At 44.7% G+C, this 18,030-nt stretch overlaps 1 protein-coding gene across 1 annotated transcript in view; it reads right to left on the bottom strand.

Annotated features, from left to right (window-relative positions):
* Nucleotides 1-8,003: 8,003 nt before the first annotated feature.
* Nucleotides 8,004-18,030, bottom strand: part of pcsk1nl (proprotein convertase subtilisin/kexin type 1 inhibitor, like) — a 14,450-nt gene continuing 4,423 nt past the window's right edge. Inside the window, exons 2-3 of the mRNA XM_029718328.1 lie at nucleotides 10,662-11,254; nucleotides 8,004-8,566 (exon numbers count right to left, since the gene is read on the bottom strand). Of these exons, the coding sequence (XP_029574188.1) occupies nucleotides 8,113-8,566; nucleotides 10,662-11,254 (1,047 nt within the window). The 3' untranslated portion in view covers nucleotides 8,004-8,112. The remainder of the gene's footprint in view (nucleotides 8,567-10,661; nucleotides 11,255-18,030) is intronic.

The raw sequence follows: 18,030 nt of genomic DNA, 5'->3' as shown, positions 1-18,030 counted from the left end.
GTTGATTTGACCATATGCTAATGGGGCTAGGGGTTGATTTGACCATATACTAATGGGGCTAGGGGTTATTTGACCATATGCTAATGAGCTGGGGGCTAGGGGTTATTTGACCATATGCCAATGTGGCTAGGGGTTGATTTGACCCTATGCTAATGGGGCTAAGGGTTGATTTGACCATATGCTAATGGGGCTAGGGGCTAGGGGTTGATTTGACCATATACTAATGGGGCTAGGGATTGATTTGACCATATACTAATGGGGCTAGGGATTGATTTGACCATATACTAATGGGGTTAGGGGTTATTTGACCATATACTAATGGGGCTAGGGGTTGATTTGACCATATACTAATGGGGCTAGGGGCTAGGGGTTGATTTGACTATATGCTAATGGGGCTAGGGATTGATTTGACCATATACTAATGGGGCTAGGGATTGATTTGACCATATACTAATGGGGCTAGGGGTTATTTGACCATATACTAATGGGGCTAGGGGTTGATTTGACCATATACTAATGGGGCTAGGGATTGATTTGACCATATGCTAATGGGGCTAGGGGTTGATTTGACTATATGCTAATGGGGCTAGGGGTTATTTGACCATATACTAATGGGGCTAGGGGTTGATTTGACCATATACTAATGGGGCTAGGGGTTATTTGACCATATACTAATGGGGCTAGGGGCTAGGGGTTGATTTGACCATATGCTAATGAGGCTAGGGGTTGATTTGACTATATACTAATGAGCTAGGGGTTGATTTGACCATATGCTAATGAGCTAGAGGCTAGGGGTTGATTTGACTATATACTAATGGGGCTAGGGGTTGATTTGACTATATACTAATGGGGCTAGGAGCTGATTTGACCATATACTAATGGGGCTAGGGGTTGATTTGACCATATACTAATGGGGCTAGGGGTTATTTGACCATATACTAATGGGGCTAGGGGTTGATTTGACCATATACTAATGGGGCTAGGGGTTATTTGACCATATACTAATGGGGCTAGGGGCTAGGGGTTGATTTGACCATATGCTAATGAGGCTAGGGGTTGATTTGACTATATACTAATGAGCTAGGGGTTGATTTGACCATATGCTAATGAGCTAGAGGCTAGGGGTTGATTTGACTATATACTAATGGGGCTAGGGGTTGATTTGACTATATACTAATGGGGCTAGGAGCTGATTTGACCATATACTAATGGGGCTAGGGGTTGATTTGACCATATACTAATGGGGCTAGGGGTTATTTGACCATATACTAATGGGGCTAGGGGTTGATTTGACCATATACTAATGGGGCTAGGGGTTATTTGACCATATGCTAATGAGGCTAGGGGTTGATTTGACTATATACTAATGAGCTAGGGGTTGATTTGACCATATGCTAATGAGCTAGAGGCTAGGGGTTGATTTGACTATATACTAATGGGGCTAGGGGTTGATTTGACTATATACTAATGGGGCTAGGAGCTGATTTGACCATATACTAATGGGGCTAGGGGCTAGGGGTTGATTTGACCATATGCTAATGGGCTAGGGGTTAGGGGTTGATTTGACCATATACTAATGGGGCTAGGGGTTGATTTGACCATATACTAATGGGCTAGGGGTTGATTTGACCATATGCTAATGGCTAGGCGTTGATTTGACCATATGCTAATGGCTAGGCGTTGATTTGACCATATACTAATGGGGCTAGGGGTTGATTTGACCATATACTAATGAGCTAGGGGTTGATTTGACTATATGCTAATGGACAAGGGGTTAGGGGTTGATTTGACTATATGCTAATGGTCTAGGGGCTAGGGGTTGATTTGACCATATACTAATGGGCTAGGGGTTGATTTTACTATATGCTAATGGGGCTAGGGGTTGATTTTACTATATGCTAATGGGCTAGGGGCTAGGGGTTGATTTGACTATATGCTAATGGAGCTAGGGGTTGATTTGACTCTATGCTAATGAGCTAGGGGTTGATTTGACCATATGCTAATGAGCTAGAGGCTAGGGGTTGATTTGACTATATACTGATGGGGCTAGGGGTTGATTTGACTATATACTAATGGGGCTAGGAGCTGATTTGACCATATACTAATGGGGCTAGGGGCTAGGGGTTGATTTGACCATATACTAATGGGGCTAGGGGTTAGGGGTTGATTTGACCATATACTAATGGGGCTAGGGGTTGATTTGACCATATACTAATGGGGCTAGGGGTTGATTTGACCATATACTAATGAGCTAGGGGTTGATTTGACTATATGCTAATGGACAAGGGGTTAGGGGTTGATTTGACTATATGCTAATGGTCTAGGGGCTAGGGGTTGATTTGACCATATACTAATGGGCTAGGGGTTGATTTGACTATATGCTAATGGGGCTAGGGGTTGATTTGACTATATGCTAATGGCCTAGGGGTTGATTTGACTATATGCTAATGGGGCTAGGGGTTGATTTGACTATATGCTAATGGATAGGCGTTGATTTGACTATATGCTAATGGACTAGGGGCTAGGGGTTGATTTGACTATATGCTAATGGAGCTAGGGGTCGATTTAGTATGCATAAATCCAGTCTAGTGCCATGGTGTTAATGATTGACAGGTAATGATGTGATGAAGGTATTCAAGGTTCATGACCCTTGTGCTTACCTCTTCCTGTCTGCGATGTTACCATAGAGATATATTTTAATACAGGGATCTGTCTGTGATGTTACCATAGAGATGTATTATAATACAGGGATCTGTCTGTGATGTTACCATAGAGATATATTATAATACAGGGATCTGTCTGTGATGTTACCATAGAGATGTATTATAATACAGGGATCTGTCTGTGATGTTACCATAGAGATATATTATAATACAGGGATCTGTCTGCGATGTTACCATAGAGATGTATTATAATACAGGATCTGTCTGTGATGTTACCATAGAGATGTATTATAATACAGGGATCTGTCTGTGATGTTACCATAGAGATATATTATAATACAGGGATCTGTCTGCGATGTTACCATAGAGATGTATTATAATACAGGGATCTGTCTGTGATGTTACCATAGAGATGTATTATAATACAGGGATCTGTCTGTGATGTTACCATAGAGATATATTATAATACAGGGATCTGTCTGTGATGTTACCATAGAGATATATTATAATACAGGGATCTGTCTGTGATGTTACCATAGAGATGTATTATAATACAGGGATCTGTCTGTGATGTTACCATAGAGATGTATTATAATACAGGGATCTGTCTGTGATGTTACCATAGAGATGTATTATAATACAGGGATCTGTCTGTGATGTTACCATAGAGATATATTATAATACAGGGATCTGTCTGTGATGTTACCATAGAGATATATTATAATACAGGGATCTGTCTGTGATGTTACCATAGAGATATATTATAATACAGGGTTCTATATGTAATTATATGGATGCTACTGTGTTTAGTACTGTTAAGTTACACTAATTTAACGTTGTTAACTTAACCACTTTACTGTAACTCTATATACAACTTAACGACAAAGTTCAGATGTTCTCGTTCAGTTTCCCAAATAAAGAGGATCGACAAGGCGGGGTGATGTCATTTTTGATTCTCTGAATCTGATCTCTGTAAAGCTTTGTACTGTATGTTTTTATCAAGTGTATCTCTACTGTAAATTTACTGTAAGTTTGTATCAAGTGTATCTCTACTGTAAATGTACTGTATGTTTGTATCAAGTGTATCTCTACTGTAAATGTACTGTACGTTTGTATCAAGTGTATCTCTACTGTAAATTTACTGTAAGTTTGTATCAAGTGTATCTTTACTGTAAATGTACTGTACGTTTGTATCAAGTGTATCTTTACTGTAAATGTACTGTACGTTTGTATCAAGTGTATCTCTACTGTAAATTTACTGTAAGTTTGTATCAAGTGTATCTCTACTGTAAATGTACTGTACGTTTGTATCAAGTGTATCTCTACTGTAAATGTACTGTAAGTTTGTATCAAGTGTATCTCTACTGTAAATTTACTGTACATTTGTATCAAGTGTATCTTTACTGTAAAGTAAGTTTGTATCAAGTGTATCTTTACTGTAAATGTACTGTAAGTTTGTATCAAGTGTATCTTTACTGTAAATGTACTGTCAGAGTGTATCAAGTGTATCTTTACTGTAAATGTACTGTCAGAGTGTATCAAGTGTATCTTTACTGTAAATGTACTGTCAGAGTGTATCAAGTGTATCTCTACTGTAAATGTACTGTCAGAGTGTATCTCTACTGTAAATGTACTGTCAGAGTGTATCAAGTGTATCTTTACTGTAAATGTACTGTAAGTTTGTATCAAGTGTATCTTTACTGTAAATGTACTGTCAGAGTGTGTCAAGTGTACCTTTACTGTAAATGTACTGTAAGTTTGTATCAAGTGTATCTCTACTGTAAATGTACTGTCAGAGTGTATCTTTACTGTAAATGTACTGTCAGAGTGTATCAAGTGTATCTCTACTGTAAATGTACTGTACGTTTGTATCAAGTGTATCTTTACTGTAAATGTACTGTCAGAGTGGACATTGGAACGGAGAGAATATGCAACATCTGCTGCCCAACATACACGCAGGAATTAAACAACAACATATATGGGATCTTTGTAAAATGTTCCTATATTTTTCAGGACTAAACAGTTGGTGTGTGTGTGTGTGTGTTTGTGTGTGTGTGTTTCTGTGTGTGTGTGTGTGTGTGTGTGTGTTTCTGTGTGTGTGTGTGTTTTCTGTGTGTGTGTGTGTTTGTGTGTGTGTGTTTCTGTGTGTGTGTGTGTTTGTGTGCGTGTGTGTGTTTCTGTGTGTTTCTGTGTGTGTGTGTGTGTGTGTTTCTCTCTGTGTGTGTGTGTGTGTGTGTGTGTGTGTGTGTGTGTGTGTGTGTGTGTGTGTGTGTGTGTGTGTGTGTGTGTATCTCAAACTACTCAATCTGCTCAGTGGAATCTGATGGGTCTGGAAGGAGATCAATAATGAATCTGTTAGCTGAGTGCTGCTGGACTGATCAATACACTGTTGATTTATAGTGTCTGTGTGTGTCTGTGTGTGAACAGTGATTTGTAGCTTGTGGTATAGCGTTTAACACCAGGTATCCTCTGCAAATGGTTGGCAGTGTACTGAGATATTACTGTTAATGATACTGATCTGTATTGATATAATACTGTTAATGATACTGATCTGTACTGATATATTACTGTTAATGATACTGTTCTGTACTGATACTGTATATTACTGTTGATGATACTGAGCTGTAACAACTATAAAAAGGAACAATTTTAATACACCGATTGTGGTATTTACTCTGAGCCACTCTTGTTGTAGTTGAAGTTGAAGTCAGGTTCATTTGAATACATTGAAAACATGGGGTGAAGATGAAGACTATTAAAACACGGGGGGAAAGATGAAGACTAAAACAAGGGGAGAAAGATGAAGACTACTAAAACAAGGGGGGAAGATGAAGACTACTAAAACACGGGGGGAAAGATGAAGACTAAAACAAGGGGGAAAGATGAAGACTACTAAAACAAGGGGGGAAGATGAAGACTACTAAAACACGGGGGGAGGGATGAAGACTACTAAAACAAGGGGGAAAGATGAAGACTACTAAAACATGGGGGAAAGATGAAGACTACTAAAACATGGGGGAAAGAGGAAGACTACTAAAACATGGGGGAAAGATGAAGACTAAAACACGGGGGGAGGGATGAAGACTAAAACAAGGGGGGAAAGATGACTACTAAAACACGGGGGAAGATGAAGACTACTAAAACATGGGGGAAAAGATGAAGACTAAAACATGGGGGAAAGATGAAGACTACTAAAACAAGGGGGAAAGATGAAGACTACTAAAACACGGGGGGAAAGATGAAGACTAAAACATGGGGGGAAAGATGAAGACTAAAACACGGGGGGAAAGATGAAGACTAAAACACGGGGGGAAAGATGAAGACTAAAACACGGGGGGAAAGATGAAGACTAAAACACGGGGGGAAAGATGAAGACTAAAACAAGGGGGAAAGATGAAGACTACTAAAACACGGGGGGAAAGATGAAGACTAAAACATGGGGGGAAAGATGAAGACTACTAAAACACGGGGGGAAAGATGAAGACTAAAACATGGGGGAAAGATGAAGACTACTAAAACACGGGGGGAAAGATGAAGACTACTAAAACACGGGGGGAAAGATGAAGACTAAAACACGGGGGGAAAGATGAAGACTAAAACATGGGGGGAAAGATGAAGACTAAAACACGGGGGGAAAGATGAAGACTAAAACACGGGGGGAAAGATGAAGACTAAAACACGGGGGGAAAGATGAAGACTAAAACACGGGGGAAAGATGAAGACTAAAACACGGGGGGAAAAGATGAAGACTAAAACACGGGGGGAAAGATGAAGACTAAAACACGGGGGAAAGATGAAGACTAAAACACGGGGGGAAAGATGAAGACTAAAACACGGGGGGAAAGATGAAGACTAAAACAAGGGGGGAAGATGAAGACTACTAAAACACGGGGGGAAAAGATGAAGACTAAAACATGGGGGGAAAGATGAAGACTAAAACATGGGGGGAAAGATGAAGACTACTAAAACACGGGGGGAAAGATGAAGACTAAAACACGGGGGGAAAGATGAAGACTAAAACATGGGGAAAGATGAAGACTACTAAAACACGGGGGGAAAGATGAAGACTAAAACATGGGGGAAAGATGAAGACTACTAAAACACGGGGGGAAAGATGAAGACTAAAACAAGGGGGGAAAGATGAAGACTAAAACATGGGGGGAAAGATGAAGACTACTAAAACACGGGGGAAAGATGAAGACTAAAACAAGGGGGAAAGATGAAGACTACTAAAACACGGGGGAAAGATGAAGACTAAAACATGGGGGGATGATGAAGACTAAAACAAGGGGGAAAGATGAAGACTACTAAACAAGGGGGGAAAGATGAAGACTACTAAAACACGGGGGGAAAGATGAAGACTAAAACAAGGGTGGAAGATGAAGACTACCAAAACACGGGGGGAAAGATGAAGACTAAAACAAGGGGGGAAGATGAAGACTACTTGTGTTTCTATCTTCCTTAATTTAAAAAAAATAATTATTTACTCAGTTAACAACAAATTCGTATTTTCAATGAAAGCCTAGGAACAGTGGGTTAACTGCTTTGTTCAGGGGCAGAACGACAGATTTTTTTCACCTTGTCAATTCGGGGATTCGATCTTGCAACCTTTCGGTTACTAGTCAAACGCTCTAACCACTAGGCTACCTGTCTCCCCCTATTCTTTTAAATAATACTTTTTCCCTCTTGCCCTCCCTATTCTTAACTTCCCAAACAAATAAAATAAATAAGATCTGAACTCAAACAAATAAAATAAATAAATCTATCAGAATACTTTGATTGAAGCTTTATTTCAAAGACATTTATGAATATTATAATATATAGAGTGTTAGAAGGTGTTACTACACTGTTAAAAAGCATGAGGCTATCTATCTCTCCATCTCTCTCTCCCTCTCTCTCCCTCCATCTCTCTCCCTCTCTCTCTCCATCTCTCTCTTTGCTTCTCTATCTCGCTCTCTCTCCATCTCTCTCTCCCTCTCTCTCCCTCTCTCTCTCCATCTCTCTCCCTCTCTCTCTCCCTCTCTCTCTCCATCTCTCTCTTTCCATCTCTCTCTCTCTCCATCTCTCTCTCCCTCTCTCTCCCTCTCTCTCTCCATCTCTCTCTCCATCTCTCTCTCCATCTCTCTCTCCCTCCATCTCTCTCTCCATCTCTCTCTCCCTCTCTCTTTATCTCTCTTTCCATCTCTCTCCATCTCTCTCTCCCTCTCCATCTCTCTCTCCATCTTTCTCTATCTCGCTCTCTCTCCATCTGTCTCTATATCTCTCTCTGTTTCTCTATCTCCATCTCTCTATCTCTCTCTGTTTCTCTCTCTCCCTCTAATATCTCTCTCTGTTTCTCTCTCTCCATCTCTATATCTCCATATCTCTCTCTCCACATCTCTCTCAATGTCTCTCTCTCTCTCCATCTCTCTCTCTCCATCTCTCTCACTGTCTCTCTATCTCTCCCTCTCTACTGTGGCAGGTAGTGTAAGATGTGTTGGACCAGCAGCTCAGGGTCGTGGGTTAGGGCTTGGGGGTCGTAGTTCAGGGCTCTTCTCCTGCGGCTGGTCCTCCCACCAGGCTGGGCCTGTAGTTCGGTGTCGATCCTCTTCATCCTCTGTAACCCCACAGCATGGTTTTGGGTCTTGCGGCCCTCCCTCTCTCCCCCAAGCCATCCAGGGCCCTCTTCCATGTACCCCAGCCTCTTAACCCTCAGAAGCCCCGGAGAGGGCTCCCGGCTGGGGGAGGGAGTAGGAGGGGAGACCAGGGAGCGACGGGACCTGTGGAAGACTGGTTCTGAGGCTGCTCTGACCCCTCCACCCCCACCACCAGACACAGACACCAGGTCCCTCCTCGCCCGGCGGCCTGACGAACCCTGAGGGTTGTTGGGACCAATGCTGGACAGGATCTTGGTTACGAGGTATCTAGAGACACAGGGATAATAACATGAATTATGTTTTTACAACCAAAACATTATACCCTGCAAGCTACTGTACATTCAATAGCTACATGACCCCCCCCAAACCCCTTTAGCCATCAGAAGAGAGGAGGGTCTCTACAAGGTGTCGAAAGCATTCCACAGGGATGCTGGCCCATGTTGACGTCAAGTTAGCTGGATGTCCTTTGGGTGGTGGACCATTCTTTATACACACGGGAAACTGTTGAGTGTTAAAAAACCCAGCAGCGTTGCAGTTCTTGACACATTCGAAACAGTGCTCCGGGCACCTACTACCATACCCCGTTCAAAGGTACTTCAATATTTTGTCTTGCCCATTCAGCCTCTGAATGGCACAAATACAACAATCCATGTCCCAATTGTCTCAAGGCTTAAAAATAATTCTTTAACCTGTTGGGGGTAGGGGGCAGTATTTACACGGCCGGATAAAAAACGTACCCGATTTAATCTGGTTATTACTACTGCCCAGAAACTAGAATATGCATATAATTATTGGCTTTGGATAGAAAACACCCTAAAGTTTCTAAAACTGTTTGAATGGTGTCTGTGAGTATAACAGAACTCATATGGCAGGCAAAACCTGAGAAGATTCCTTACAGGAAGTGGCCTGTCTGACCATTCCTTGAGCTTCTTGCCTCTGTTTATTGAAGACTGAGGATCTTTGCTGTAACGTGACACTTCCTACGGCTCCCATAGGCTCTCAGAAGGCGGGAGAAAGCTGAATGATGTCATTCCAGCCCCAGGCTGAAACACATTTGCGCTTTTGGCAAGTGGCCGATAAGAGGATAATGGGCTTAGGCGCGTGCACGAGTCGACCCCATGCTTTATTTTCTTTCGTCTTTTTACCTAAACGCAGATTCCCGGTCGGAATATTATCGCTTTTTTAGGAGAAAAATTGCATAAAAATTGATTTTAAACAGCGGTTGACATGCTTCGAAGTACGGTAATGGAATATTTTGAATTTTTTTGTCACGAAATGCGTCGTGCTCGTCACCCTTCTTTACCCTTTCGGATAGTGTCTTGAACGCACGAACAAAACGCCGCTGTTTGGATATAACTATGGATTATTTGGGACCAAACCAGCATTTGTTATTGAAGTAGAAGTCCTGGGAGTGCATTCTGACGAAGAACACCAAAGGTAATAACATTTTTCTTATAGTAAATCTGACTTTGGTGAGTGCTAAACTTGCTGGGTGTCTAAATAGCTAGCCCTGTGATGCCGGGCTATCTACTTAGAATATTGCAAAATGTGTTTCACCGAAAAGCTATTTTAAAATCGGACATATCGAGTGCATAGAGGAGTTCTGTATCTATAATTCTTAAAATAATTGTTATGCTTTTTGTGAACGTTTATCGTAAGTAATTTAGTAAATTTTTTGTAAATTCACCGGAAGTTTGCGGGGGGTATGCTAGTTCTGAATGTCACATGCTAATGTAAAAAGCTGGTTTTTGATATAAATATGAACTTGATTGAACAAAACATGCATGCATTGTATAACATAATGTCCTAGGTGTGTCATCTGATGAAGATCATCAAAAGTTAGTGCTGCATTTAGCTGTCTTCTGGGTTTTTGTGACATTATACGCTAGCTTGAAAAATGGGTGTCTGATTATTTCTGGCTGGGTACTCTGCTGACATAATCTAATGTTTCGCTTTCGTTGTAACGCCTTTTTGAAATTGGACAGTGTGGTTAGATTAACGAGAGTCTTGTCTTTAAATAGCTGTAAAATAGTCATATGTTTGAGAAATTGAAGTAATAGCATTTCTAAGGTATTTGAATAACGCGCCACGGGATTCCACTGGCTGTTACGTAGGTGGGACGATTTCGTCCCACTGGCCCTAGAGAAGTTAACCTGTCTCCTCCCCTTCATCTACACTGATTGAAATGGATTTAACAAATGACATCAATAAGGGATCATATCTTTCACCTGGATTCACCTGGTCAGTCTATGTCATGGAATGAGAAGGTGTTCCTAATGTTTTGTAAACTCAGTGTATATTCATATTTCTCTGTGCTCTCTTCCCTCTGTTTCTCTGTTTCTCTCTCCCTCCCTCTCCTTACCTCAGAGCCTCCTGGTCTCGGTCCTGGCTGCCTGTTTCCAGCCTGTCATCTGTAAGCCTGTTGATGGTGGCTGGTAGACCTGGTAACCCAGCCTGCTGCTGCAGCCTCTCCTGCCTGTATCTGTTGAGCAGGGCCTGGGTGAGCTGTGGGTCCAGTAGGCCTTGCCATGGAGCTGCAGCCTGGGGCTTTCCCATTCTCATGCCCTGCTCTGTCTCATCATAGTCACGGGTATAGGGCCCTTGGAAGTCCGCTGGCCCCTGGTCCTCCACACCTCCATCCTCTCCGGCAGTTCCTTCAGCTTCACTGAGGAGGCGGAGCAACCCGGCCAGGTACGCCGTTTCCTGTTCGTGCCTCTCGTCGTTCTCCACCAATTGCTGCACAGCATGGCTTAAGCCCTGCCCCCTCCACTCCTCGGGTTGATAGAGCAGCTCGTTGCCCCCCCGCCGGGTCAGGACGTCAGCCGACTCGCCAGGATAGGACATCATCCCGGCCTCGTACGGCAGTGAATCACGGAGATCTCTGCGGAGACGCCTGACCCCGCCTCCTGTGGCGTCCAGACCACGCCCCCCCACGCCAGGGTCAGCGGACAATGACTAAGAGGGAGAAAAAGAGAGACAGAAAGAGAGGAGAAACAGAGAGGGAGAGAGGGAGGGAAGAGAGATACAGAGAGAGAAGAGACAGATAGAGCGGATGAGAGAGAGAGACATGTTGGTTATTTTTAGGACTTTGTAATAGACTAAGACAATGCAGACGCCCACATACATTAACAGTTAAAGCTCTGAGATGACACAGCAGTAAGTCCCCCCTGAAACTCTGAGATGACACAGCAGTAAGTCCCCCCTGAAACTCTGAGATGACACAGCAGTAAGTCCCCCCTGAAACTCTGAGATGACACAGCAGTAAGTCTCTCCTGAAACTCTGAGATGACACAGCAGTAAGTCTCCCCTGAAACTCTGAGATGACACAGCAGTAAGTCTCCCCTGAAACTCTGAGATGACACAGCAGTAAGTCTCCCCTGAAACTCTGAGATGACACAGCAGTAAGTCTCCCCTGAAACTCTGAGATGACACAGCAGTAAGTCTCCCCTGAAACTCTGAGATGACACAGCAGTAAGTCTCTCCTGAAACTCTGAGATGACACTGCAGTAAGTCTCCCCTGAAACTCTGAGATGACACAGCAGTAAGTCTCAGCCTGAAACTCTGAGATGACACAGCAGTAAGTCTCTCCTGAAACTCTGAGATGACACAGCAGTAAGTCCCCCCTGAAACTCTGAGATGACACAGCAGTAAGTCTCCCCTGAAACTCTGAGATGACACAGCAGTAAAAGGTAATTTATGCTTGCTCCGTATGAAGGGAGGATGTGACGCAATTGCGGAGCCTCTGGAGGCCAAATCGAGCTCCGTACCGCATAGCCGTGCACCTCCCAAATTTTTTAACAATGCGCAGGGCTCCATATATGATCATTACACAGGAGCACCTTGTGCTGGGGGAGGCGCCGAAGAAGAAGGCTGACGTTTTACGTGTTTTCCGATCCAATTGTGTTTTTTTGTTTTTCTTTGCGTTGCTTGTAACTTATTATGTACATAATGTTGCTGCTACCGTCTCTTATGACCAAAAATAACTTCTGGACATCAGAACAGCGATTATTCACCATGAACTGTCAGAATGACATACTGCTCTCCCGGGAACAGGCCCAGATCCCCGTCATTTGTGTGGAGAAAAGGCAGAGAAAAAGGGTCCAGAGTGCGGGCTGCCTTTTGAGAATTGGTAGGAGATTGAATAAACCACCACTGCCTTCCATTCTGCTAGCAAACGTGCTAATCTTTGTAAAATAAAATCGATGACCTACACGGAAGATTAAACTACCAACGGGACATTCAAAACTGTAACATCTTATGCTTCATGGAGACGTGGCTGAACGACGACATTATCAACATACAGCTGGCTGGTTATACGCTGTATCAGCAGGATAGAACAGCGGCGTCTGGTAAGACACAGGGCTGGGGCCTATGCATATTTGTAAACAATAGCTTGTGCACGATATCTAAGGAAGTCTCAAGGTTTTGCTCGCCTGAGGTAGAGTATCTATACAAAGCTCTCCCTCAGATTTGGCAAATCTGACCATAATTCTATCCTCCAGATTCCTGCGATGGCATTGGCTTCATCAATAAGTGCGTCGATGACGTCGTCCCCACAGTGTCCGTACGTACATACCCCAACCAGAAGCCATGGATTACAGGCAACATTCGCACTGAGCTAAAGGCTAGAGCTGCCGCTTTCAAGGAGCGGGACTCTAACACGGAAGCTTATAAGAAATCCCGCTATGCCCTCCGACGAACCATCAAACAGGTAGAGCGTCAACACAGGACTAAGATCGAATTATACCACACCAGCTCTGACGCTCGTAGGATGTGGCAGGACTTGTAAACTATTACAGACTATAAAGGGAAGCACAGCCGAGAGCTGCCCAGTGACACGAGCCTACCAGACGAGCTAAACTACTTCTATGCTCGCTTCGAGGTAAATAACACTGAAACATGCATGAGAGCACCAGCTGTTCCGGAAGACTGTGTGATCACGCTCTCCGCAGCCGATGTGAGTAAGACCTTTAAACAGGTCAACATTCACAAGGCCGCAGGGCCAGATGGATTACCAGGACGTGTACTGCGAGCATGCTCTGACCAACTGGCAAGTGTCTTCACCGACATTTTCAACCTCTCCCTGTCCGAGTCTGTAATACCAACATGTTTTAAGCAGACCACCATAGTGCCTGTGCGCAAGAACACTAAGGTGACCTGCCTAAATGACTACTGACCCGTAGCACTCACATCTGTAGCCATGAAGTGCTTTGAAAGGCTGGTCATGGCTCACTTTAACACCCCCAGAAACCATAGACCCACTCCAATTTGCATAACGCCCTAACAGATCCACAGATGATGCAATCTCTATTGCACTCCACACTGCCCTTTCCCACCTGGACAAAAGGAACACCTATGTGAGAATGCTATTCATTGACTACATCTACGCGCTCAACACCATAGTGCCCACAAAGCTCATCACTAAGCTAAGAACCCTGGGACTAAACACCTCCCTCTGCAACTGGATCATGGACTTCCTGACGGGCCACCCCCAGGTGGTGAGGGTTGGTAACAACACATCTGGCACGCTGATCCTCAACACAGGTGCCCCTCAGGGGTGCGTGCTCAGTCCCCTCCTGTACTCCTTGTTCACTCATGACTGCACGGCCAGGCACGACTCCAACACCATCATTAAGTTTGCCGATGACACAACAGTCATCAACAACGACGAGACAGCCTATAGGGAGAAGATCAGAGACCTGGCCGTGTGGTGCCAGGACAACAACCTCTCCCTCAATGTGATCAAGACAAAGGAGATGATTGTGGACGACAGGAAAAAGAGGGCCGAGCACGCCCCCGTTCTCATCGACGAGGGCTATAGTGGAGCAGGTTGAGAGCTTCAAGTTCCTTGGTGTCCACATCAACAACAAACTAACATGGTCCAAGCACACCAATACAGTCCTGAAGAGGTCACGACAACACCTTTTCCCCCTCAGGAGACTAAAAAGATTTGGCATGGGTCCCCAGATCCTCAAAAGGTTCTACAGCTGCACCATCGAGAGCATCCTGACTGGTTGCATCACTGCCTGGTATGGCAACTGCTCTGCCTCCGACAGCTAGGCACTACAGAGAGTAGTGCGTACGGCCCAGTACATCACTGGGGCAAAGCTTCCTGCCATCCAGGACCTCTACACCAGGCGGTGTCAGAGGAAGACCCTAAAAATTGTGAAAGACTCCAGCCACCCTAGTCATAGACTGTTCTCTCTGCTACCGCACGGCAAGCGGTACCGGAGTGTCAAGTCTAGGTCCAAGAAACTTCTAAACAGCTTCTACACCCAAGCCATAAGACCCCTGAACAGCTAATCAAATGGCTACTCAGACTATTTGCATTGCCCCCCCTCTTTTACACCACTGCTACTCTCTGTTATTATCATCTATGCATAGTCACTTTAATAACTCTACCTACATGTACATATTACATAAATTAACCGGTGCCCCTGCACAATGACTCTGTACCGGTACCCCCCCCCCCCCCCCTGTATATAGTCTCGCTACTGTTATTTTACTGCTGCTCTTTAATTACTTGTTACTTTTATTTCTTGTTCTTATTCATATTTTGTATTTATTTCATATATCTTTTTTAAATCTGCATTGTTGGTTCGGGGCTCATAAGTAAGCATTTCACTGTAAGGTCTACACCTGTTGTATTCAGCATTTCACTGTAAGGTCTACACCTGTTGTATTCAGCATTTCACTGTAAGGTCTACACCTGTTGTATTCAGCATTTCACTGTAAGGTCTACACCTGTTGTATTCAGCATTTCACTGTAAGGTCTACACCTGTTGTATTCGGCGCATGTGACTAATACAATTTGATATGATTTGATTTTGATTTGATTTGCCGGGGACAATAAAAGGCCACTCTAAAATGTTCAGTTTTGTCACACAACACAATGCCACAGATTTATCAAGTTTTGAGGGAGCTTGTAATTGGCGTGCTGACTGCAGGAATGTCTACCAGAGCTGTTGCAAGAGAAATTTATGTTAATTTCTCTACCATAAGCCGCCTCCAATGTTGTTTTAGAGTATTTGGCAGTATGTCCAACCAGACTCACAACCACATGTAACCACACTAGCCCAGGACCTCCGCGTCCGGCTTCTTCACCCGCGGGATCGTCTGAGACCAGCCACCAGGAAAGCTGTGGGTTTGTACAACCAAATAATTTCTGCACATACTCCCAGAAACCGTCTCAGGTATGATCATCTGCGTGCTCGTCGTCCTCACCAGGGTAATAACCTGGCTGCAGTTCAGGGTCGTAACAGATTTCAGTGGTCAAATGCTCACCTTCGATGGCCACTGACACACTGGAGAAGTCTGCTCTTCACAGATGAATCCCTGTTTCAACTGTTCCGGGCAGATGGCAGACAGCTTGTATGATGTGGTGTGGGCGAACGGTTTGCTGATGTCAACGTTGTGAACAGAGTGCCCCATGGTGGCGGTGTGGTTATAGTATGAGCAGGCATAAGCTACGGACAACGAACACAATTGCATTTTATCAATGGAAATTTGAATGCACAGAGATACCGTGAAGAGATCTTGAGGCCCATTGTCGTGCCATTCATCTGCCACCATAATCTCATGTTTCAGCATGATAATGCACAGCCCCATGTCATAAGGATCTGTACACAATTCCTGGAAGCAAAAAATGTCCCAGCTCCACCCCCCTACTCTCCTCCTCCTCCCAGCCTCTCCACTCCCTACTCTCCTCCTCCTCCCAGCCTATCTAACCCCTACTCCCAGCCTCTACACCCCCCTACTCTCCTCCTCCTCCCAGCCTCTCCACCCCCCTCCAAACCTCCCCCTCCAAACCTCTCCCCCTACTCTCCTCTTCCCAGCCTCTCCACACCCCTACTCTCCTCCTCCTCCAAGCCTCTCCACCCTCCTACTCTCCTCCTCCTCCCAGCCTCTCCACCCCTTTACTCTCCTCCTCCTCCCAGCCTCTCCACCCCTTTACTCTCCTCCTCCCAGCCTCTCCACCCCCTACTCTCCTCCTCCTCCCAGTCTCTCCACCCCCTACTCTACTCCCAGCCCCCTACTCTCCTCCTACTCTTCTCCACCACCTACTCTCCTCCCCTCCTACGCTCTTTTTCCCCTTCCCCTTTTCCTGTCACCTGTCTTGTACTCACCTACCTCTCTTCCACCTCTCCTCCGCCTCCCATCCTTTCAGTCTCTCCTCCTCCACCTCCCATCCTCCCTCCTCTCAGCCTCTCCTCCTCCTCCTCCCATTCTCCCTCCTCTCAGCCTCTCCTCCACCTCCCATCCTCCCTCCTCTCAGCCTCTCCTCCTCCTCCTCCCATCCTCTCTCCTCTCAGCATCTCCTCCTCCTCCTCCTCCCATCCTCTCTCCTCTCTCCTCTCAGCCTCTTCTCACCCTCCTCCTCCCATCCTCTCTCCTCTCCTCCTCCTCCCCGTCCTCCCTCCTCTCAGCCCCTTCTCCTCTCCTCCTCCCTCCTCCTCCTCCTCCTCTACTCCCCTCATATCTTCCTGTCCCCTGTCCTCACCTCTCCCTCATCCTTTCATTTGTACAGTGAGTCAGAGGGGTGGGCCAGTGCTGCTAGGCAACAAGTGTGCCCTTGGACATACAGACACAGAGACAGACAGACACTCCTCTCCATATAAGGGGAACGGGGGGGATACCTAGTCAGTTGTACAACTGAATATATTCAACTGAAATGTGTCTTCCGCATTTAAACCAACGACTCCGAACCAGAGAGGTGCGAGGGGCTGCCATAAATCAACATCCACATCTTAGGCGCAATATGGCATCTACTCTGCAGAGTCACAAGTTGTCTATTCTTATAACTCAACATAACAACAACATATAAACAACCGGTCATCAGAACTGAACTGACTGTAGGGTTTAACATATTCAATAACCTTCCACTCTGTGGACATTACTTTAGAAATACATGGTATCAGTCTGATCACTAAAGATATAGAACTGACAGAGGGGAAGTGATGATATGACAATGACGTAGCTAGAATAACGCAATGATATGATAGAATGATAAAACCTCCTCTATATCTCCTCTTCTACCTCTATATCTCCTCCTCTACCTCTATATCTCCTCCTCTACCTCTATATCTCCTCCTCTACCTTTATATCTCCTCCTCTACATCTCCTCCTCTACCTCTATCTCCTCCTCTATATCTCCTCCTCTATATCTCCTCCTCTACCTCTATATCTCCTCCTCTATATCTCCTCCTCTATATCTCCTCCTCTATATCTCCTCCTCTACCTCTATATCTCCTCCTCTACCTCTATATCTCCTCCTCTATATCTCCTCCTCTACCTCTATATCTCCTCCTCTACATCTCCTCCTCTACATCTCCTCCTCTACCTCTATATCTCCTCCTCTACCTCTATATCTCCTCCTCTACATCTCCTCCTCTACCTCTATATCTCCTCCTCTACCTCTATATCTCCTCCTCTACCTTTATATCTCCTCCTCTACATCTCCTCCTCTACCTCTATCTCCTCCTCTATATCTCCTCCTCTATATCTCCTCCTCTACCTCTATATCTCCTCCTTTATATCTCCTCCTCTACATCTCCTCCTCTACCTCTATATCTCCTCCTCTATATCTCCTCCTCTACCTCTATATCTCCTCCTCTATATCTCCTCCTCTACCTCTATATCTCCTCCTCTACCTCTATATCTCCTCCTCTACCTCTATATCTCCTCCTCTACCTCTATATCTCCTCCTCTACCTCTACATCTCCTCCTCTACA

This window comes from Salmo trutta, chromosome 28 (assembly GCF_901001165.1).
Source record: "Salmo trutta chromosome 28, fSalTru1.1, whole genome shotgun sequence".
Classification (NCBI taxonomy): Eukaryota; Metazoa; Chordata; class Actinopteri; order Salmoniformes; family Salmonidae; genus Salmo; species Salmo trutta.
The sequence above is the reverse complement of the archived record's forward strand: the minus strand, read 5'-3'. Positions and strand labels throughout refer to the sequence as shown.